The sequence below is a fragment of the Tauraco erythrolophus genome, chromosome 6 (assembly GCF_009769465.1).
Source record: "Tauraco erythrolophus isolate bTauEry1 chromosome 6, bTauEry1.pri, whole genome shotgun sequence".
NCBI classification, from domain to species: domain Eukaryota; kingdom Metazoa; phylum Chordata; class Aves; order Musophagiformes; family Musophagidae; genus Tauraco; species Tauraco erythrolophus.
The window spans coordinates 55,548,533-55,566,532 of NC_141470.1; the positions used below are offsets into that span (position 1 = coordinate 55,548,533).

General features: G+C 46.7%; 1 protein-coding gene across 1 annotated transcript in view; it reads left to right on the top strand.

Annotated features, from left to right (window-relative positions):
• Positions 1 to 10,841, top strand: part of RIN3 (Ras and Rab interactor 3) — a 50,284-nt gene extending 39,443 nt beyond the window's left edge. The window contains exons 8-10 of the mRNA XM_009983658.2: positions 4,871 to 5,002; positions 8,447 to 8,610; positions 10,533 to 10,841. Coding sequence (XP_009981960.2) covers positions 4,871 to 5,002; positions 8,447 to 8,610; positions 10,533 to 10,841 — 605 coding nt within the window. The remainder of the gene's footprint in view (positions 1 to 4,870; positions 5,003 to 8,446; positions 8,611 to 10,532) is intronic.
• The last annotated feature ends 7,159 nt before the right edge of the window (positions 10,842 to 18,000 follow it).

The window sequence follows — 18,000 nt, forward strand, 5'->3', positions numbered from 1 at the left end:
TCTCTTGATGCAACTATACCGTATATCAAACCTTGCTGAAGTAGTATGTGATAGACAAGAGACAGCAAAATCCTAGTGAGGGGAAGGATGGTCACAATCCTTTCTTATTATCTTGAACAAATCTCAGTTAACATTTCTGTACCTCAGGTTTCCCAGCTATAAACTGAGGATAAAATTCTTATTTCCTGGAGAGGTACTGCTAGACATCACACTACTGTTTGTAAAATATTAGAGCAAGGTGCAGAGCATCATCACTGTCTGCTGATTGTCAGAATATACATGGAAGGAAAAGAAATGCATGAATGTGTTAAAATGGGCTGTAATTTCTTTATGGAGGCTTGGGCAAAATTCCAGTTGCTTTAAATCATGTATTTAATTAATACCCATTCTATTCAAGTGCTGCATCCTAGCCAGGAGCTGACGTATTTGCTTTGCTATAAACATAATAGGATGAGTTTGTGGCAGAAGAGAAGGCTTATTTTTAAGCTTCTTATAGATATTTATGAAATAAATGTTTCCTGATCCTGCAGGGAAGAGGGGGATATAAAGCAAGCAAGTCATATGTGGAGTAGGACACCACCACCTTGAACAAGCAGGCTCAGTCCCAGTGTCACTGAGACCACTGGCAGGGTCAGAGCTAGCTTTAACTGTCAGCTGCAAACATACCCCTCTGTGGAAGGCCACGGATGGAGCTAGACATGCAGGTCTGGGAGCTTGGCTCTGGCCCAGATTGAAAATGGAGCAGAGGAGGCAGCAGCCTGGGGAGAACATCCCTGCTGCAGCCCCCCCATGGACTCTGGTTAGTGCCCTGGTGCCTTTCATGCTGCAGGGAGCATGTGGGTTGCAGGATGCTGAGCAGCACCAACCTCTCGGGCGTCTTGGTTCATCAGCATTGCTTCATATATCTTTGTGCCTCCAGCTTCTGATGATATTTGAGTTGCTGACAGCACCTAGGATCTCCATGGAGACACTGAGACACAGAGCACCTCAGAGACATACTTGGTGTGCCGGCTGTACATGTCTAAGCTAATCCCTGTGCCTCCTGCCTCCTGTAGGACCTTTAAGGTCCTACATCTGGGTCGTGGCAATCCCAGGCATAAATACAGACTGGGTGGTGATTGGATCGAGAGCAGCCCTGAGGAGAAGGACTTGGGAGTACTGGTGGACGAGAAGCTCAATATGAGCCGGCAATGTGCTCTTGCGGCCCAGAAGGCCAACCGCGTCCTGGGCTGCATCAAGAGGAGTGTGGCCAGCAGGTCGAGGGAGGTGATTCTCCCCCTCTACTCTGCCCTTGTGAGACCTCACTTGGAGTACTGCGTCCAGTTCTGGAGCCCCCAACATAAGAAGGACATGGACCAGTTGGAGAGGGTCCAGAGGAGGGCCACGAAGATGATAAGAGGGCTGGAGCACCTTTCCTATGAGGACAGGCTGAAAGAGTTGGGGCTGTTCAGCCTGGAGAAGAGGAGGCTCCGGGGTGACCTTATAGCGGTCTTCCAGTACCTCAAGGGGGCCTACAGGAAAGATGGGGAGAGGCTGTTCAGGAGGGCCAGTTATGATAGGACAAGGGGTAATGGTTTTAAAATAGAGGGAGGTAGGTTCAGGTTGGATATTAGGAAAAAATTTTTTACTATGAGAGTGGTAGAACACTGGAACAGGTTGCCCAGAGAGGTGGTGGATGCTCCATCCCTGGAGACGTTCAAGGCCAGGTTGGACAAGGCCCTGAGCAACCTGATCTAGTTGGAGATATCCCTGTTCCTTGCAGGGGGGTTGGACTAGATGACCTTCGAAGGTCCCTTCCAGCCCTAACCATTCTATGATGATTCTATGATTCTATGATATCCAAGGCCAGGAGAACAAGGGTAGGTTGAGACTTCTGCCCTCTTGGGCACTCAGCCTTGGTTCCATGTGCAGTCAGAGGAGAGAAACTGTTGTGATGCCTACAAAGAGTAGGCACAATATATCATTCCTGACCTGCCCTAGAAAACATTGGAAGTTTGTGGCAACACGTGAAGTGGGAGCTAGATCCTTGATGACTGGCTCTGCTTTCCTCTTGTTGACACCTACAGCTCCTGCTGACTTCAGCTTTAGCTACAGACGTGAGTATTTAAGAATCAGGCTTCATATTCCCAGAAGTGGATTAAAATTATGTCTAGTAATTTATGCAGGTTATGACCACACAGCATATGGAGAATGAGTACTCTCTCCATTATTGCAGTCAGATATCTTTACTCTGAGTTTATTAATCAAAAAGAAACTGTATATCAGAGTTTTGTATTTAAGCCATATAAACAGCTCAGAGTCCAATAATATTTCTATGAAATATTAAAGTTGAGAAAGGTTTATAACAAGGGCTGGTGGGCAGAGTAGCTAAATCAGCTTATAGAAATGAGATAGACAGCAATGAAAAATAATTGACTGGGTGCCTGCTTGTAGATTCCAGCACTTCTCAGCCAATAAAAAAGAAATAGATAGATTCTGTAGGAGTTCTTGAAAAATGTCCTCTAACTTTCATTTCAGTTGATGCTAGAAGTTTATGGCTGGGGACACAGAATTGTTTCATTCCAAGTTGCTGTTTCCACTCTGCATTGGTTAGTCAGTCTGTTGGCTGGTTGGTCGTCTCTTTTGGTGACATTTTATCAAAAAAACACCAGTATTTTTTTTCCAGTGGATAGGAATTCACGTTGTGAAGTAGTAACTTTCTTGGATGCCCTAGAAGACACAACACGGATTGGTCATGAAAAAGAAGTGGTGGGGAAGAGAAAATTCTGCTATTGGTGTCACACTGTAAATTCCTTAGCCTTCAGGAAATCAGAAGCGCCCGATCCATGCCATTGGTCAGTAACTACTACATCATAAAGAAAAAGATGTTAAAGAAGGAAAAAAAATAAGCCTAGCGAACTCTTGGTTTTACACTAGTTTTATACAGAACTAAGTCTGTTGGCATCTGATTTAGTCAGGTCAAAAGGAGAACAGGGCTTTTCTCTGCGCAGTTTTGCTAGTATGTTTTCGTGTCTCAGTTGTGTCATCTTTTTTTGCTAGACATTATTAAATAGCTGTAATACTAAGCTGCTTGTATTAAGGTAATATATATGACAGTAATGAATTGGACCCTTCACAGAGATGAAGCTTTCACAGAGACATAAGCCAAGGCAACAACAAACAAACAAAATGTCCATCCAGATGTTAATGAAACAATACAGTCCTTTTATTGTTTGGTAGAAGACCTAAGGCTGTGTCATTTAACTAAAGGCAGCCATTATAAAGCAAACAAAACTGAAGGCATCAATCTAGCTTTCATTAAATAGTCTGTGTTGTGGGGTGTGTGGACTCTGTTAGAAACAGACTGAATTACAGCCCTGACAGACTGTCATCCTCCAACACTTTGTTTAACTGGATCAACTCTCTGTTCACTAGATACATTACTGCGTTTATTTTAAAGCCACACGTTTGGTTGGGTTTTTTTAATCAGGGGCTAAGCTCATGTTTATTTGAGGCTTCAGAAAAGTATATTTCTTTGCCAGTGGAGAATCTGCATCAGCTACAAATGACAAAAAAGGAAAGCTGACTCATGGCAAAGATTTGATGTAAGTCAGTGGGAACATTTAATAAATAGGAATTTATGTCCTACCACGGAAAGGCATGTGGACTATGGGCCAAAAATGGCTAGGGCATAATTTCACCAAAGCTACATCAAGGGTAGCTTTGATTCTTTGAGGTGAGGCAACAGTTCTCAAGTGAGACACACATGGCCTATGAAACCAACACATCCAAGTGCTGAGGTGAGGAAAACTGCCCACCATCTGACGGGAGACATTCAGAATGAAAGCAGTCTGGGCTTAGGTTAAGAGGAACGGTCAGTCCTGAATGTTGGGAAGATAGGCCTATTAAGCAACTTATTATTATGGGTTGCCCATGATGAATTTATGACATGTTGGTAGAGAGTGAAAGCATCTTTCAAATAAGAAAAGTTATCCTTGTGTTCTTTGTTGTTTGTGTGGTGAAGCTTCAGTTCGGATTCTATTTTAAGTAGCAATTGTTTATAATGATGGCTGTTAACACGTACGCTCTTTTTGCCCTCAGACATCCCAAAGATCTTTTACAGTTTACATAGAAGATCACTTTGTTGACATGGATGTTTTGAGCATAGGAAATCTTGAGCCCATGAGGATCTGTTCCCATAGCACCTGCTGCACACCAAGTCGAAAAACTAGTCTAAGCCCAATGTGGAAGGCTTTTTGTTTTCTTAGATAGACGCCATGGCTGGAAAGGTGCTTCCTCTTAGATCTGAGCTCTTAGGAGACTGTTAAAATCATCAGGAACGTGTAGTGTGATGTTTTGCCTTCTAAAGCAACACAAATACAAAAGTCTTCAGTCCTAAAAACCACTGTCTCAAATTCTGTTTTCTGCTCTTTGGTCCCAAACATAGAGCAAATTTAAGACAATAAATACCCCTAATGCATGTAGATAACTTTGCTGCTAATATTGAAAACGTGAATTTCAGTCTTGATGGCAGTGTTAAATCAGAGGACTGAGCTGGCAGCCTTTGCACTCTTCAGGAATTGCCCTTTGTCTATGATCCATAAAGTTTAAGTTTCTTTTTCTCCAGTTAATAATGAATGGCAGAAATGGAGCTTGCTAAAAATCTTCATGCTTATGTTTTGGGCTCGAAGCAAGTTTACTTACTTTTTAAGTGAACTAACTTTTCCTTTTTCAGTGTTCTTTTTTTCCTGGTGCTTTCAAGTTTTAACTCTTCAGATAATGTAAGCTAAAGTCTGCAAAGGAGATTCTGGGTGAGAAGCTCTCACTGTTGTGAGGGAACATGTCTTTGTGGTGAGTTTATTTGGACCACTCTGTGTTTCTCTTTGCTCAGGCAAGCCGTATGGTGCAGATGATTTCCTCCCCGTGCTCATGTATGTGTTGGCCCGCAGCAACTTGACTGAAGTCCTTCTGAATGTGGAGTATATGATGGAGCTCATGGACCCTGCTCTGCAGCTAGGGGAAGGTAGAGTACAGTGTTTGCTTCTGGGATATTCACTTTGGAAATCATTATTTACTTCGCTTCAGTGTTTGTGAGAGTGGGGCAGCAAGGCTCTAGCTAGGCTTTATGGGTAAGCTTTGACCAAGCTTTTCAAATCTGAAGCTCTAAACTTATGTGAAATATCTTAACTGTTTTTAGCAGTACAGTGCCCTTAGATACCAGCTAGAAAGGCAGGGACCCAGCATAAATGAGAACTGCGTTGCTGGATTAGTAACCTAAACAGAGACGTCTAGTGTTCTTTGGCCCAAAGGCTGAAAAGTTAAAAGTTCTTTGCCTAAAATTAAACTGCTGCTGCAATCCATTGTGCAGACAATTTTATTTATTCCAATGAGAAAAGAGCACATTTCTTAAACTGCATTGTATGCCTGGGTCCACACATCGTTCTCATGACCATTCTACTCTTAAATTTGAGTGACCCCTTTGACAATGTTCTCTGACTGAGCATCATAGTGACGCACAGAAAGGAAAGTTGGGTTAGAAAGGAATATTGGTTTTGAATGTGAATAAAGACGTCTGCTATAAGAGGGATAAATACCCCAGGGAACTGTGGGCCTTTAGTTTCTTAAATATAGATTGCGTGGCAGGGTTATGCGCTCTGAATTAGGAACACAGATAATTTTTCACCAGGTAGTCACTAAACCAATAAAATGGGTTTTATTTTAGACTTTGATTTGGTAAGTACTGAAGTTCTAGAAAGGAATCCCAGATGAACAGCAGCAGACTAATTTTATTTATATTAAATGGAGATAGAAGTCTGTAACTAAGAGCATGTCATCCCAGCACTGTGCAGAGGTGGGTAAAAGTAAGTACTAACAGAATGAGCAGTAGCAACACAATCATGCACAAGCTAATTTTCCTGCTGAAAAGAATTTTTAGTAAAAAAAAATGTTAGCCAAAGCACAGCATTTTGCTGACATAACTAAGCTGGTTGTGGTGACTACACTGCCCACAGGTTCTTCATTTCAAAAGGGCACACTACCAGGCTGGTGACTGAAGTCAGCTAGGTTGGGGAGCTCAGGCTATTGAAGGCAAAGCTGGCTGGAAGTTCTATTAAGTCAAAGGTGCAAAGGCTGTATGAAATGTGTACTACTGACAAAGGGGAAAAATTTTGTGAGGGAGTTCCAGATCAAACTGGCTGAATAACCACTTCAGAAAGGAGGCTGGGAGTAACTGCAGATACAAGGAACAGAAAAAAAAAAAAAAACCCACCATGTTTCAGTGAAGATAGCTCTGAGATTGCAAAGTGCTCACCTGAAATGGGAACTCGCAAAAATCAATTTGAGTTACACCTTTCAAGGTTAAATGGCAAAAGGTGATTCAGGCACAGAAATAAAAGGAAAACAGAAGTGGAAAACTGTAAAATTATGTCTGGTCAATATGCAGAATCATTTAATCTGGCCTCCATATTAAAAATTTACTTTGAATGAATATTATAACAACAGTAATGTTCATCACTGGGGCAAAGGCAAGGACAGATGATGGGTAATTACTGTGTGGAAATTAAGACACTGGAAAGTGGAAGAAAAATTAATTCTTAAAGAAGACGTTATGAATTCCTGTTGTGGGGGACTGGGAGATCTTCCCCCTGGATTCTGTGGGAAGGGATACACCAGGTCGCGGGTCCCATCACGGCCACCCTTGACTCTGCCAGAGCAGGAGAAATACTGCATGACAGATGAGGGAGTGTAGTAACTATAGTTAAGCAGGGAAAAGTGGCACCTGCAGGCTTGTTAGCATGTTCTCGGCAGCACTTCATGTGAGACAACAAAGAAAACGAGAGTGTTTTCGGTGTACGCAGACCTGCGTAGTTACGGGACGTTCCTCGTCAGATCCACTCGAGTATGGAAAGTCAAATGGCACTGTCTTGGTCTCTCCTGTGCTACACCCAACTTCAAGGGTGCTCTGAAAATACTGCTCTTCAATAAAATGCTGTCTTAGCCACCGACTGCGGAGCGCATCCGAGCCCGCGGAAGGGCTGCCGAGCGCCCGGCGGGCGGGCGCGGGGTTTGGGTGATGTGGAGGTGCCACCTACAGGCAACTGCCGTTAGTGCGAAACTCAGTAAAACCAGGGCTCTCCGCCCAGCTGACGGGCACCTTTTATTCCTCTCTGTTTTCCCGGCACCCGGGGTGCGGGGAGCAGCAGCAGCAGCAGCAGCAGCAGGGGATCGCGCGGAGGGCCAGGGGACGCGACCCCATCCCCGCTGCCTCGGGGACACCGCTGCTGCTTGAGCCGCTCTGCAGGCTGCCTCCTTCCCTCCGAGCCCGGGAGGCAGCTGGGAAAACGAGCACTTTTCATCAACCCGGCGCTGGGGCCGTGCCCTGACACGGGGCTGCCCGGCAACCAAAGCAGCAGCGTCCTCGTATTCGGCTCTGTCCTCGCATCAGGGGTCATCTTCATCTCTCCTGAAGAAGCCTGCTCTTACCACGGTCCAGTTGCTTCCCTCGCTGCCGCAGTCGGTTATTACCTGCTCAGCAAACACCACAGCAGTCAGGGAGTTTCTGAGGGAGAAGTGGGCTTTCACTGCTTTATCCTGTTTCTCTGCTTTACCAAGTGTATCCCACAACTCTGAACTGTCCAGGAATTGCTCCCAGCCAAGCATCCGGGCTCCCACTCTAGGCGATAGAGATGCAGGGAGCAGAGGGTGACTTGTCCCTGCAGATCTGAGGCAGCCTTCAATGGTGCTGAGCCCACAGGAGACCCAGGCACTAAATGTTGTCAGCCATATCCTGGGCTGCATCAACAGAAGCGTGGCCAATGGTCAAGGGAGGTGATTCTGCCCCTCTACTCTGCTCTGGTGAGAGCCCACCTGCATTACTGCATCCAGCTCTGGGGTCTCCAGCACAAGACAAACGTGGACCTGTTGGAGCAGGTCTAGCGGAGGGCCACAAAAATGATCGGAGGGATGGAACACCTCTCCTGTGTGGAAAGGCTGAGGGAGTTGGGGTTGTTCAGCCTGGAGAAGAGAAGGGGAGGCCTTTTTGCGGCCTTTCAATATATAAAGACAGACAAAGGCTTTTTACCAAGACCTGTAGCAACAGGATAAGGGGCAATGGTTTTAAACTGAAAGAGGGTAGCTTTAGATTGAATATAAGAATGGTTTAGGTTTGTTCGTGAAAGTGGTTTTTGTAGTAGTTAGCCTTTGGTCTCTTTACTCCTAGGGCATCTGCAGCCTCAGCAGTCTGGGCAGTGACATGGTTGTGAAGCAGAAAAGAGTGGAGGATACTGTGGTCATGAGGTCTCTTTTCTCTTGGGTTAACATGAGGCAGCCCTGCACTCCCTGCAGTGAGGCACAGACAGTGCAAGCGTTAGACAGCTGCCACTGCAACAGGGACAAGTGGGCAGGATGGAAGTGGAAATGAATGGCCTGTGTAGGTGCAATTTTCATACAAGACCATCTCCTTTCGCAGGCTCCTATTATTTAACCACCACCTATGGGGCCCTGGAGCACATCAAGAACTATGACAAAATCACGGTCACACGACAGCTGAGTGTGGAGGTGCAGGACTCCATTCACCGCTGGGAGCGACGAAGGACGCTGAACAAGGCCCGAGCTTCCCGCTCATCAGTACAGGTAGCTGGCATTACTTTCTAGGGAAAAAGCCTGGAAGATGAACTTGCTCTCTCCATGCTTACAATTTTTAATGTGTTAATTATTTTAAAACAAAATTAGCTCAAATCACTATTAAAAAACGAGTACATACAGCGCAAGATTTCCAAATTTAAAAAAAAACCCCACACCTCATTTGAAATATATATTACTTACAAAATGCATTTTGAAGTCTTGAAGTACCTCACAAAGATATAATTTTAAATATGACTGCAGAGTGATTTCATTGTTTGTTCTTGAAGGAGGCATGCTAGGAGTGTTCACATGTGGAGAGCTGCAGTGGGGAGGCAGGGAGCCCCTCTTCTCCATGTCCTTAGGGCCTGAGGAAGTCCTGGACTAAGCTGAGAAGATGTGAGCGGGCTAAGCCTAGGTGGGGTAAAGCTGTAGGAGGACCTGAGACAAGCCAAGGGCGAGTCAGACAAGTGTCTTCCAGAGCCTGCTTCTCCTGTCCAGCAGCAGGGAAGACTCAACAACAGCTGACTAGCTTTGAAGCCCATGCTGTGTATGGCCCGGCAAAGACCTCCCCATGCACTAGTGGGAGAGGGTCCCAGAAGGGATGGCTGCTCTGGGCTTCCGGCCATGGTAAGGCTGGATGCAGGACCAGTCGGTAGGGATGTCGTGCCAGCCCCATGTCTTGTGATGAAATTGTCACCCACAGGGAGGCAGCAAAGGCCACGTCTCGGGTTCTGTAAAGCCTTCACAGTGTAAAACTGAGACTTGGGAATGCTGAGGGGAAAGCCAGGGGAAAGTCTCCTGACTGGGAGACAGTCCATACAGCCCTGTGAAAGCATGAGGTTTAATAAGCTTCCCGTATTGCAATTAAAACAGTCCGTGATGATCTCAGAACATGTGACTGGTGGATGGGACACATCAAACAACCATCCAGTCTCCAGTGCTACTCTGGCAGTAGCTCCTAGCGAGTACCTAGCAAGGAGCATAATAGCCAGGTGAGCAAATGCCACATTTCCCCAAAGACTCCCACCACCTCCAGTAGTGTAAGGGCTGTCTTCCATTCCTTTGAATGAGGAGTAATATCAGAGACATGGGAGCCCATCCTGGTGGAGACAACCAGCGTGCCCCTGCAAGCCGTACTGGCTGCCTTACTCGTCAGCAGTGATACTTCATAAGGCAGTTTGGGAACCCATAGTCCAAGTATTTGGCAAATCTCACTTCTGCTGGGGAACCTGAGTATTTTCTGACCAAAAACGCTGGGATTTTTTTTTACACTTCACAGATACAAATTAAACATGTAGTTTCTACTATGGCCAAAGGTTCTCTGGATTCTATTCCTCATGAGTTTGGCAAGAGTAAAGTTGTCCCAACAGTCATTACTGCCTGAAACAGTATACAAGTAAACAGCCTCCTCAGCATAACTACATCTTCTACTTCCTTACTGATGAAGTTTGGAGGACACGCTCTCAAAGTGCTGTTTGGGTAACAGTGGAATTACAAGGGTCAACGCACTGCCAGCCCTTTCCTGTTTCTGTGAGACGGCGGTTTCAGGCCAGATCTCAGGTTTTTGGCTTGTTATTCTGGTCTGTTACTTTGCATCTTACTTCTTCAGGAGCTGTAGAGAGATGAGAGAAGGAACTGTTGCAGACTGCTCACTAAGAGTAATGACCAAAATCAGAAAAACACTTTCACTTACATGTCTTTACAAGACTAATTATTTAGTTAAGTGTTTGTTAGATTAAGTATTTGCTGATTCAGAGCTTGTTCATCAGAGGGGAGAAAGGAGAGAATAACTGGGGCATTGGAGGATGATTGGAGGATGTTTGAGAGCGTTTAAGATCTCTAGGTAGTTTGAGTTTTGGGGCTGGATTCTGCCTCCTTCGGGTCTAAGTCAGTGTGTTAACTGCAAGAGCTATCCTCATGTCTCTCTTCAGGATTTCATCTCTATCTCTTTTCTGGAAATCGGTGCTCAGTCAAGGACACTTGCTTCCCGGAATGACACAACAGCTGAGCAGCTGAGCCAACAGTGTGCTGAAAAGTTTGAAGTCTCCCATCCCAAGGACTATGGACTCTTTGTTTATGTTGATGACCAGTGGCTGCAGCTGGACAAAGATGCCCTTCCTCACCATATCAAATCCTCCCTGCTGAAGAGTGAAACCAAGAAAGATTTCCACTTTATTTATAAACCAATAGACCATAAAACCCCACCAGTTCCAATTGTTAAAGAGTCAGACTTTTCCTAAGGACCGTGCTGCTCTTCTGTTGTGTTTGCTGTCATCCTGGAAGGGCTGGATAGTTTATCTCATGAGATCCTCCGGTATCTGCAGACCTCAGAAGGTCTCTAGAGCATGGCCTTCGGCATAGGGCAGATGTGCTAATTGTAGATGCTGTCTGAATACAGGGCATTTCTCAGCAGAGTTCACTTGCAGAAATAAAAGGAGCATTCAGGAGAACATTCATCCTCTGGAAAACTTGAAGTATCAAACCTCAGAACCTCCCACCGGCAACCAGCCGATATTGCAGGATGTTAAATGGACAGTGAAGAAAGTCCAGAGATCTTGCAGAAAAGTGGACATTTACTCCATAATGCATTACGGCAGGTGTGAACCACCTCTGTGCACACGGCCCGTGAAAGGTCTGCACACACCTCGGTGCTGTCTGGAAGTCAGATGGCATTTATGCCTTACGGTATCTGTTCACCCAGTTCAAATAACTGTCTGATGTGTTCAGTGGCAGAGGGTTGCCACCTGTATCAGAACTTGATCTCTGTCTTGCTGTCTACGTGTCATTACCTTCGAAATCCACGTAATTGCAGACCATGCAAGAGGATCCTGTACGTTCACTAAGAATGCATTTTCTGCCATCTATTTGTCGCTGAAATCAGGTAGCATAGGCATTTTCATCAATGTGTTTTTCTGAAAGATTCAAAATCTTCACCGTCAGTTTTACATGTACAGCAGTTTTAATCACGTTGGTTGTATGATAGTGTTGGGTAAGCTGTATATTTATTTCCATGTGTGATATGGTGCAATTATTTTAAAATAAGCATCTGTAAAGAACTTAATACCAGTGTAGCAAACCAGATTAAAATTTGGAAGTCAAAAAGAGCTAGAATTAAATGCCTGTCCCTTTTTACCCAGACGTCATTTTTCTCTAGTGTTTTCGTATCTCCAAGTCCCACCAGGTTATTACTTTAATAAATTCAGGCTGTTGCAGACAGAACGTGCTAATCCTCCTTTTACATCTGCTTTCAGTCATTCAGTCATTGCAGACTTAGATTTCCCTGCAAACTTAAATTCCCACAGAACAAATTGAATCAATGCAAAAATACATTTAATGAAATTTGAAAACAATTTTTCAGGATTAGATAAAGGAAGCGGGAGCCTTAATGGCAAGACAGATCCATGTCTTCTGGGTGCTTTCATTCAGGCAAGATTCCCACTGCAAACACAAGATACTGGATTGTCTGCATGCAGGAGGCAACTAACCTCCACTACAGCTACACAAACTTGGGATCAGGCCTAGCAAAGCTTCTGATTAGAAAAACGTAAAAGGGCATTTCACTGTTGGTTTTGCTCAAAGCTACTATACTTTCCTCCCATTAACATTCAAAAAAGTATTGGGAGAGATTGGGCTAAGTTGCCCAAGGTCCCTGCCTTACTCCTGAACCTCCAAAGGTAAAATGGTATTGCATGTAGTTGGTCACTCTCTCAGTCTCTGGGGCTTGAAATGTCCATGTCTACATGCCCCAGCTGTGGTGGGCACTGGCCAAATCTGCATACAGATAGCAACCCAACACTGTGTATCTGCCAGCTTGGGCTGCACGCATGTCTCATCAGGAAGGGACACAACCAAGAATGAGGAACAGTGAAAAACAGCAGTCTTGGTTTCGAGGACACCATGTGCACAACGTGCAGTGTGTGATGCCTGCACTGGTCTGACTCCAAATTCATGGTTATTTCTGTTCCTGTGCAGCTGTCAGCACCTCTGCCTTGCCTCTGGGCAGCACACCCGCAGGACACCAGAGCTGAACCCCTCCCTCGTGGGGCCATTAGCCTCTTGCAGGACAGTGTACTTCTGCCGGGAGCCTGGGCTGCTCTCAGGGTGGCACTCGAGATGCCATGACCAAACTTAAGATACAAGTTTCCAGTACTGATCTGATGGAGGAGATGCCACTCTCAGGTCTTCAAGGGCACTCACAGGCTTCGCTTCCTCCAGTGCTCCCCAGGGCTACCCCACCCTGCCCACGGCCCAGTTTCAGTCTCCCAGGGCTATCAGCCCCTGCCGCACTGATGCCACAGCAGGGCTGGTCTCCAGCTCCCACAGCTATGTCCCAGCCTGGCCTCTGCTTGTCCCCATCCCCAAGGATGCCCAGGACTGGGGCTGGCCCTGGTGCTCCCTGCAGTCCAGTCCTGGCTGTAGCAGTGGGACAGGCCCCCAGGGAGCCCACATGGCCTCAGAAGCTGCTGGCCTCGCTGCCCCAACAGTAGCTTGCCTGCATCCATCCTGCAGGCTCTGGCAAGGACATTGGCTCTTGCCCTTCCTGCTCTGGATGTCGTGTGCCGATGGCTTGGTGGCAGGTCCTCACCAGCGGGCCATGTACAGGGTCCCCTGGGTGCTCTGTCTGTGAGGCAGGATGTCCTCACCCTGCCCAGCTCCTCGGCCCACTGCCATCCCTGCGTGTTGGGCAAGCTCATGGCAGCTTCCTCTTCTGGTGGAAGCACTGCCAGTAAATCCCTGACACACAGCACAGAGAGGCTGGTTGTCCTGTTTCCACTGTAGGTATCCTCACTGATGTCCATGCTGACCTGCTCCATATTGGCCATACCAAGAATATCTCAGCTCTCACCGCTGGGGCTGTGGCAGCAGGAGGGGCCAACCTCTGGGCAGCATCATAGAATCATAGAATCGTTAGGGTTGGAAGGGACCTCAAAGATCATCTAGTTTCAACTGTCCTGAACCTTCCTTTTTTCTCAAACCTACCCCCCCACACACACTCTCCAAATCCTCCGTTTTACACCCACTCTCGCAAAGGAGAGTGGGTGTAAAAACCACCCCTCCACCTCTCACCTCTCTTCCCCACCCAAACCAGGGCCCAGAGTAGCTCTCTGGCCTGCCTCCCAGCAACCTCCTCACCTCCTCTTGGTAGGACTGCAAGCCATGTACCCACCTTGCTTCCCATCACCTGCACACAGGTATCACACTGCATGGAGTCCGTGTACGGCAGGACTGGGGGTCCCCAGTGCCAGACCCAGAGATGCAGTGGGTCTGACTGGCAGCTTAGTTCTGACATGGCTGCAGCAAGTTATTTTAAGCCTCAGGAACAAAGATGTCTACGTCTGCCAAAGTCCTTGGCCTGATCAGGTTATCTTTATACTGTCACATTCACAGTTAATGAGCCTAAAGTAATCTAACAGGGATGAGGCTAAAGTAGAAACATGCAAGAAAGGAAGCTAGGACTGACCTTCTGCTGGATATTTCTGGAGAGCAACTGGACTTTGCACTGGGCAGGGTCGCGCAACAGATTGATGAATTGAAGTGCTCCGGCATCTGGCAGCATCCTGGGACACCTGAGTCAGCAGCTGGACCTCAGGGTGAAGGAGAATACAGCTGATAAGTGAAGCCCGTGGAAACTGTGACAGTGCTAAATCACTGCAATCCACATGGGCTAAGAGTAAAATTTACCAAAGCCTAGTCCCAAAGTTAGACCTGCTGGTCCCAGTTTTCAAAGGCAAGGAGTGCCAGATGAATTTCTGAGGGCTTTTACAAAGGCTTTCAAATGGCACATGCAACATTTTCCTCTGGCACAACAACTGAAAAGCTCTAATTTGATTTGCAGAGGTTGTCATGGCTTTCCCAAACTCAGAGATTATTGACAGTAATGTGAGTTACCGTGCCTGGCTGCAAGCTGCCTGGAAGGAAATCCCTGTGCTGGGGCTCAGTGCAGAGCGGAGTTTGCTCAGAGGCCACGGGGCACCTGGCCTGTTTGGTCACATTACATAAACCACCAGCAGCAACTTTGCTAAACATACATCTCTGCGGTGCATAGGTGACCTGGCTCCTCCAGGGCCTGATCACAGCTGTCCCTTGTCAGAGAATGCAAGCTGGGAGATGACCAGAATGATGGGATCTGGAGGACCCAGGACAGAGACGGCTGTCGCCTCTCCAAGCTTGCAGCTCAGCAGTGGGATTCGGACTCTGCCTGTGCCAGGGTCATGCAGAAACAGCCTGTCTGGAACAAATGCGCTGTTGTTTTGGTGACCCTGGCAAAGCTCCGAGTCCCCAGTGTGAAGACTGCTAGAGTGGTTCAGCATGTCTCTCTGTCTGGAGTCTGGTACCCAGGGTCCTGCGCTGCTGTGGGCTGGTATCTGACATTTCAAGTGGTGAGAAAAAAAAAAGTCAAATGCAGGAATAAAATGGGTCTTTTTAAATGTTCCATGGGATTTTATTCATTTGCTTTGCCATGAGGTTTCCTCATGCTGCAACCTAGGCGAGGAGGAACCAGTCCAGTCTGGTGATCTGTGGCCTCCCAGATTAGTCGAGATGGTCACGTCGTGACTCATGCTCTGGCCCTCACATGAGCCATCAGGAGACAAGAGCTTTCAGGAGACTTTGACCAAGTAGGGTTGTGCAATCCAGCCAAGGCCTCCTCAAACACTTGTTTGCAGAGAAACGTTGTGCAACAATCACTCATTTGCTCACAAGGAAAGGGTCTCGGTGTGAGAGAGAGGGAGACCTGCTGAACCCAGAACTTCTGCAAAGAAAAAACAAAAAGCCCAAGTGGCCGCTTCATGCTCAGAGCTGGTTTAACGCCACTGTGCACCCAGTGATGCAATTTGTCAATAATTCACTGGTATAATTACACCGGCAGGTCACGTATGACCTAAAATAAAAGCCATTGAAATCAAAGGCAGTTTTCCTGTGGAATTCAAGGGCTTTTGGGTGTTGTCGTTTATCAATCACCAGCTGTACTTTGAAACCCAGCACAGGACTGTCTTTTTTCCACAGGCACGTGAAGTGATTCAGGCTGGCAGGGACTCCTGGAGATCACCAGTCCAAGCCCTGCTCAAGCAGGTTGCTCAGGGCCTCCTCCTTTCAGTGCCGCAGGTCTCCAGGGCTGGAGACAGCACAGCCTCACTGTCAATGCTGGCCCTGGTCCAGCATTTCAACCCCTTACACTGTGGAAAAACATTTCCTCCTATCCAGCTGGTGTGAAGACTCTGCCTTCCCACCGGAGACCCTCCTTGGATGGGAGTTCCTGCTGCAAGACACTAGCCAGCTCTGCCCGTGGTGCATGGGATTACAGAGGTGTAATATTGCTGTTGCCTCCTGCCTCTTTTGGGGTATCGTGTCCCTAGGAAGGAAACGGCCTCTGATTCAGAATTGCCTGAGCTCTCAGCACGAAATGCTGCTTAGTCAGGACTTTAGCTGAAGGGTCCGTCCCCTCTGCTGCTCCTTCATCCCTTTTCTCAGAGGGCAGAGGCTGAGCAGAGGAAGGAGAGGCCTTCAGCCTCCTGCCCTGAGATGGGCACAGCCGCGCAGCACTTACCTTAAGCTGTCCCGGTGAGAAAAGATGCAGCTTGGTTTGGACAGAGTTAAAATACTACTGCTTAACTGGAGTCTCTAAAAAAGTGCATGATCTCCAGCTCCAGGTGAACTGCCTTCTGCTTTATTGCTAGCAGAGACGGGCGGGCAGTTACATGCGCTCTGAACAGAACCGCATCCCGGCAAATTTGCATCATGTAGAAGTAGTCAGCACACAGGGTACTACGGAGGCTGACCATGCCTCCCCCCGCCAGGTCCTCTCAAAGGCAGTGAACTGCTGTGTGCTGCAGGATGTTGAGTCGAAACACGCAGCTCATTTGGCACAGAACGGCTGGAAAAGGGCCTTGAACTCAGTTCCTAACAATAAGGAGGGCAGGAAGACCTGTCTGGTGCAGATGACACTCTTCACAGGGGTTACGGATATACCCAACTATTCTGCTTAGGAAAGGTCTTTCTAAGTAACACAGCCTCAACTTTGCCCTGTTCTGCTTGGTGATGACAATTTGCTGGGAACCTGACAGTTTTCCATATTTTGCAGAAGTCATTCCTGCACCCCAGCATTCTAGAACGGCAGCCTGAGCAGCTGCATGCCTGCAGGAAGAGTGGGCGCATCCGCACTTGCCCAATACACCACAAGATACTCTGGCACAACACTGATCTTGCACAATCCTAAAATTACTTTCTCATCAGGTTCTATTACCGTTCCAAAACAAACAGCCTGCCCTGCAGGCACTAGGCCTGTGTGATGCCATTTGGGAGCCTTAAAATGTGTTGATCAGTGCAGGTGACAGTTATTGGTTTTTCCTTCTGCGGGCAGTTCCCTGAATGCCTGCAAAGGAAATGGGTCTCTGGATATGAACTGGAAATCCAATGGCACATTAACGCTCTTGGTGGAGCACGGATAAGACCTGCTGCATCTCAGACAGTATTGTGGGTGCAGTGACATCTGCAGCCCATTGCCTCTCTCATTTCAGCACATCCCTGAGGGAAGGGATAACATTGCCATGGGTATCATTTAGGATGCTGAAGCTCTGGAAATCACTCTTGCAGGAGGGACATAGAACAAAATTCAAAATTCCACTCTTTCATGTTTCAGCTTTGTATCCTCAGAGCTACAAGGGTCTGCGGGAGGGCCTGGGCACTTGACATTAGTGAGGTGCAAGTGCCACCTGAGTGTCAGTAATGTGTGAAAATAAAAATGTGTGCTAGCAGCTGATTTTGCATCTGCTAATTTCTTTTTGAGGCGTATTTAGAGTGGCTGGAGCCTGTTGGCTGTAAAGCAATGCTATCTGTGAAGAACCTGGAGGGCTTTTTTTTCTCCTCTGCATTCTAGACACGAAAATCCACAAGACCAAAAACCTCTTCTGAATACTTCAGAAGAAAATGGGTATTTCTAACTAACTATGAACTGGTGACAGTAAGTGCATGAGAAACAGGCTGGATTTCTAGAGCAGAGAACAATTCTAGAAGCAGAGATTTGTAAAACTTAGCAGATTTAATGCATGTATTCAAACGGGGTTTTGAAAGAGTCATTTTTCCAGTTTTTTCAAAGTGACTGACAGCTCTTGGTACGCTCTTTCATTATAGCAGCCAGGCTGCCCGAAAGCTGTCCTGTGTGGCCAGCCCTTCCTTATGCCATCAGAGGAACACCTGCAACACATTTGGACACTCAAGAATTTCATACTCCGTTATTTTTAGATTTCTGCTAAAGAAACCCCAGCTTTACAGCTGAAAAGAAACAAGAACCAACTGAAAAGCATCAAATATCTGAACTTTCAACAACTCTCAAGGTGTAAACTTTGATTTCTTAATTCAATAAAGCCAAGTTCCACATAGTTTTTGACCTATCCCATCCAT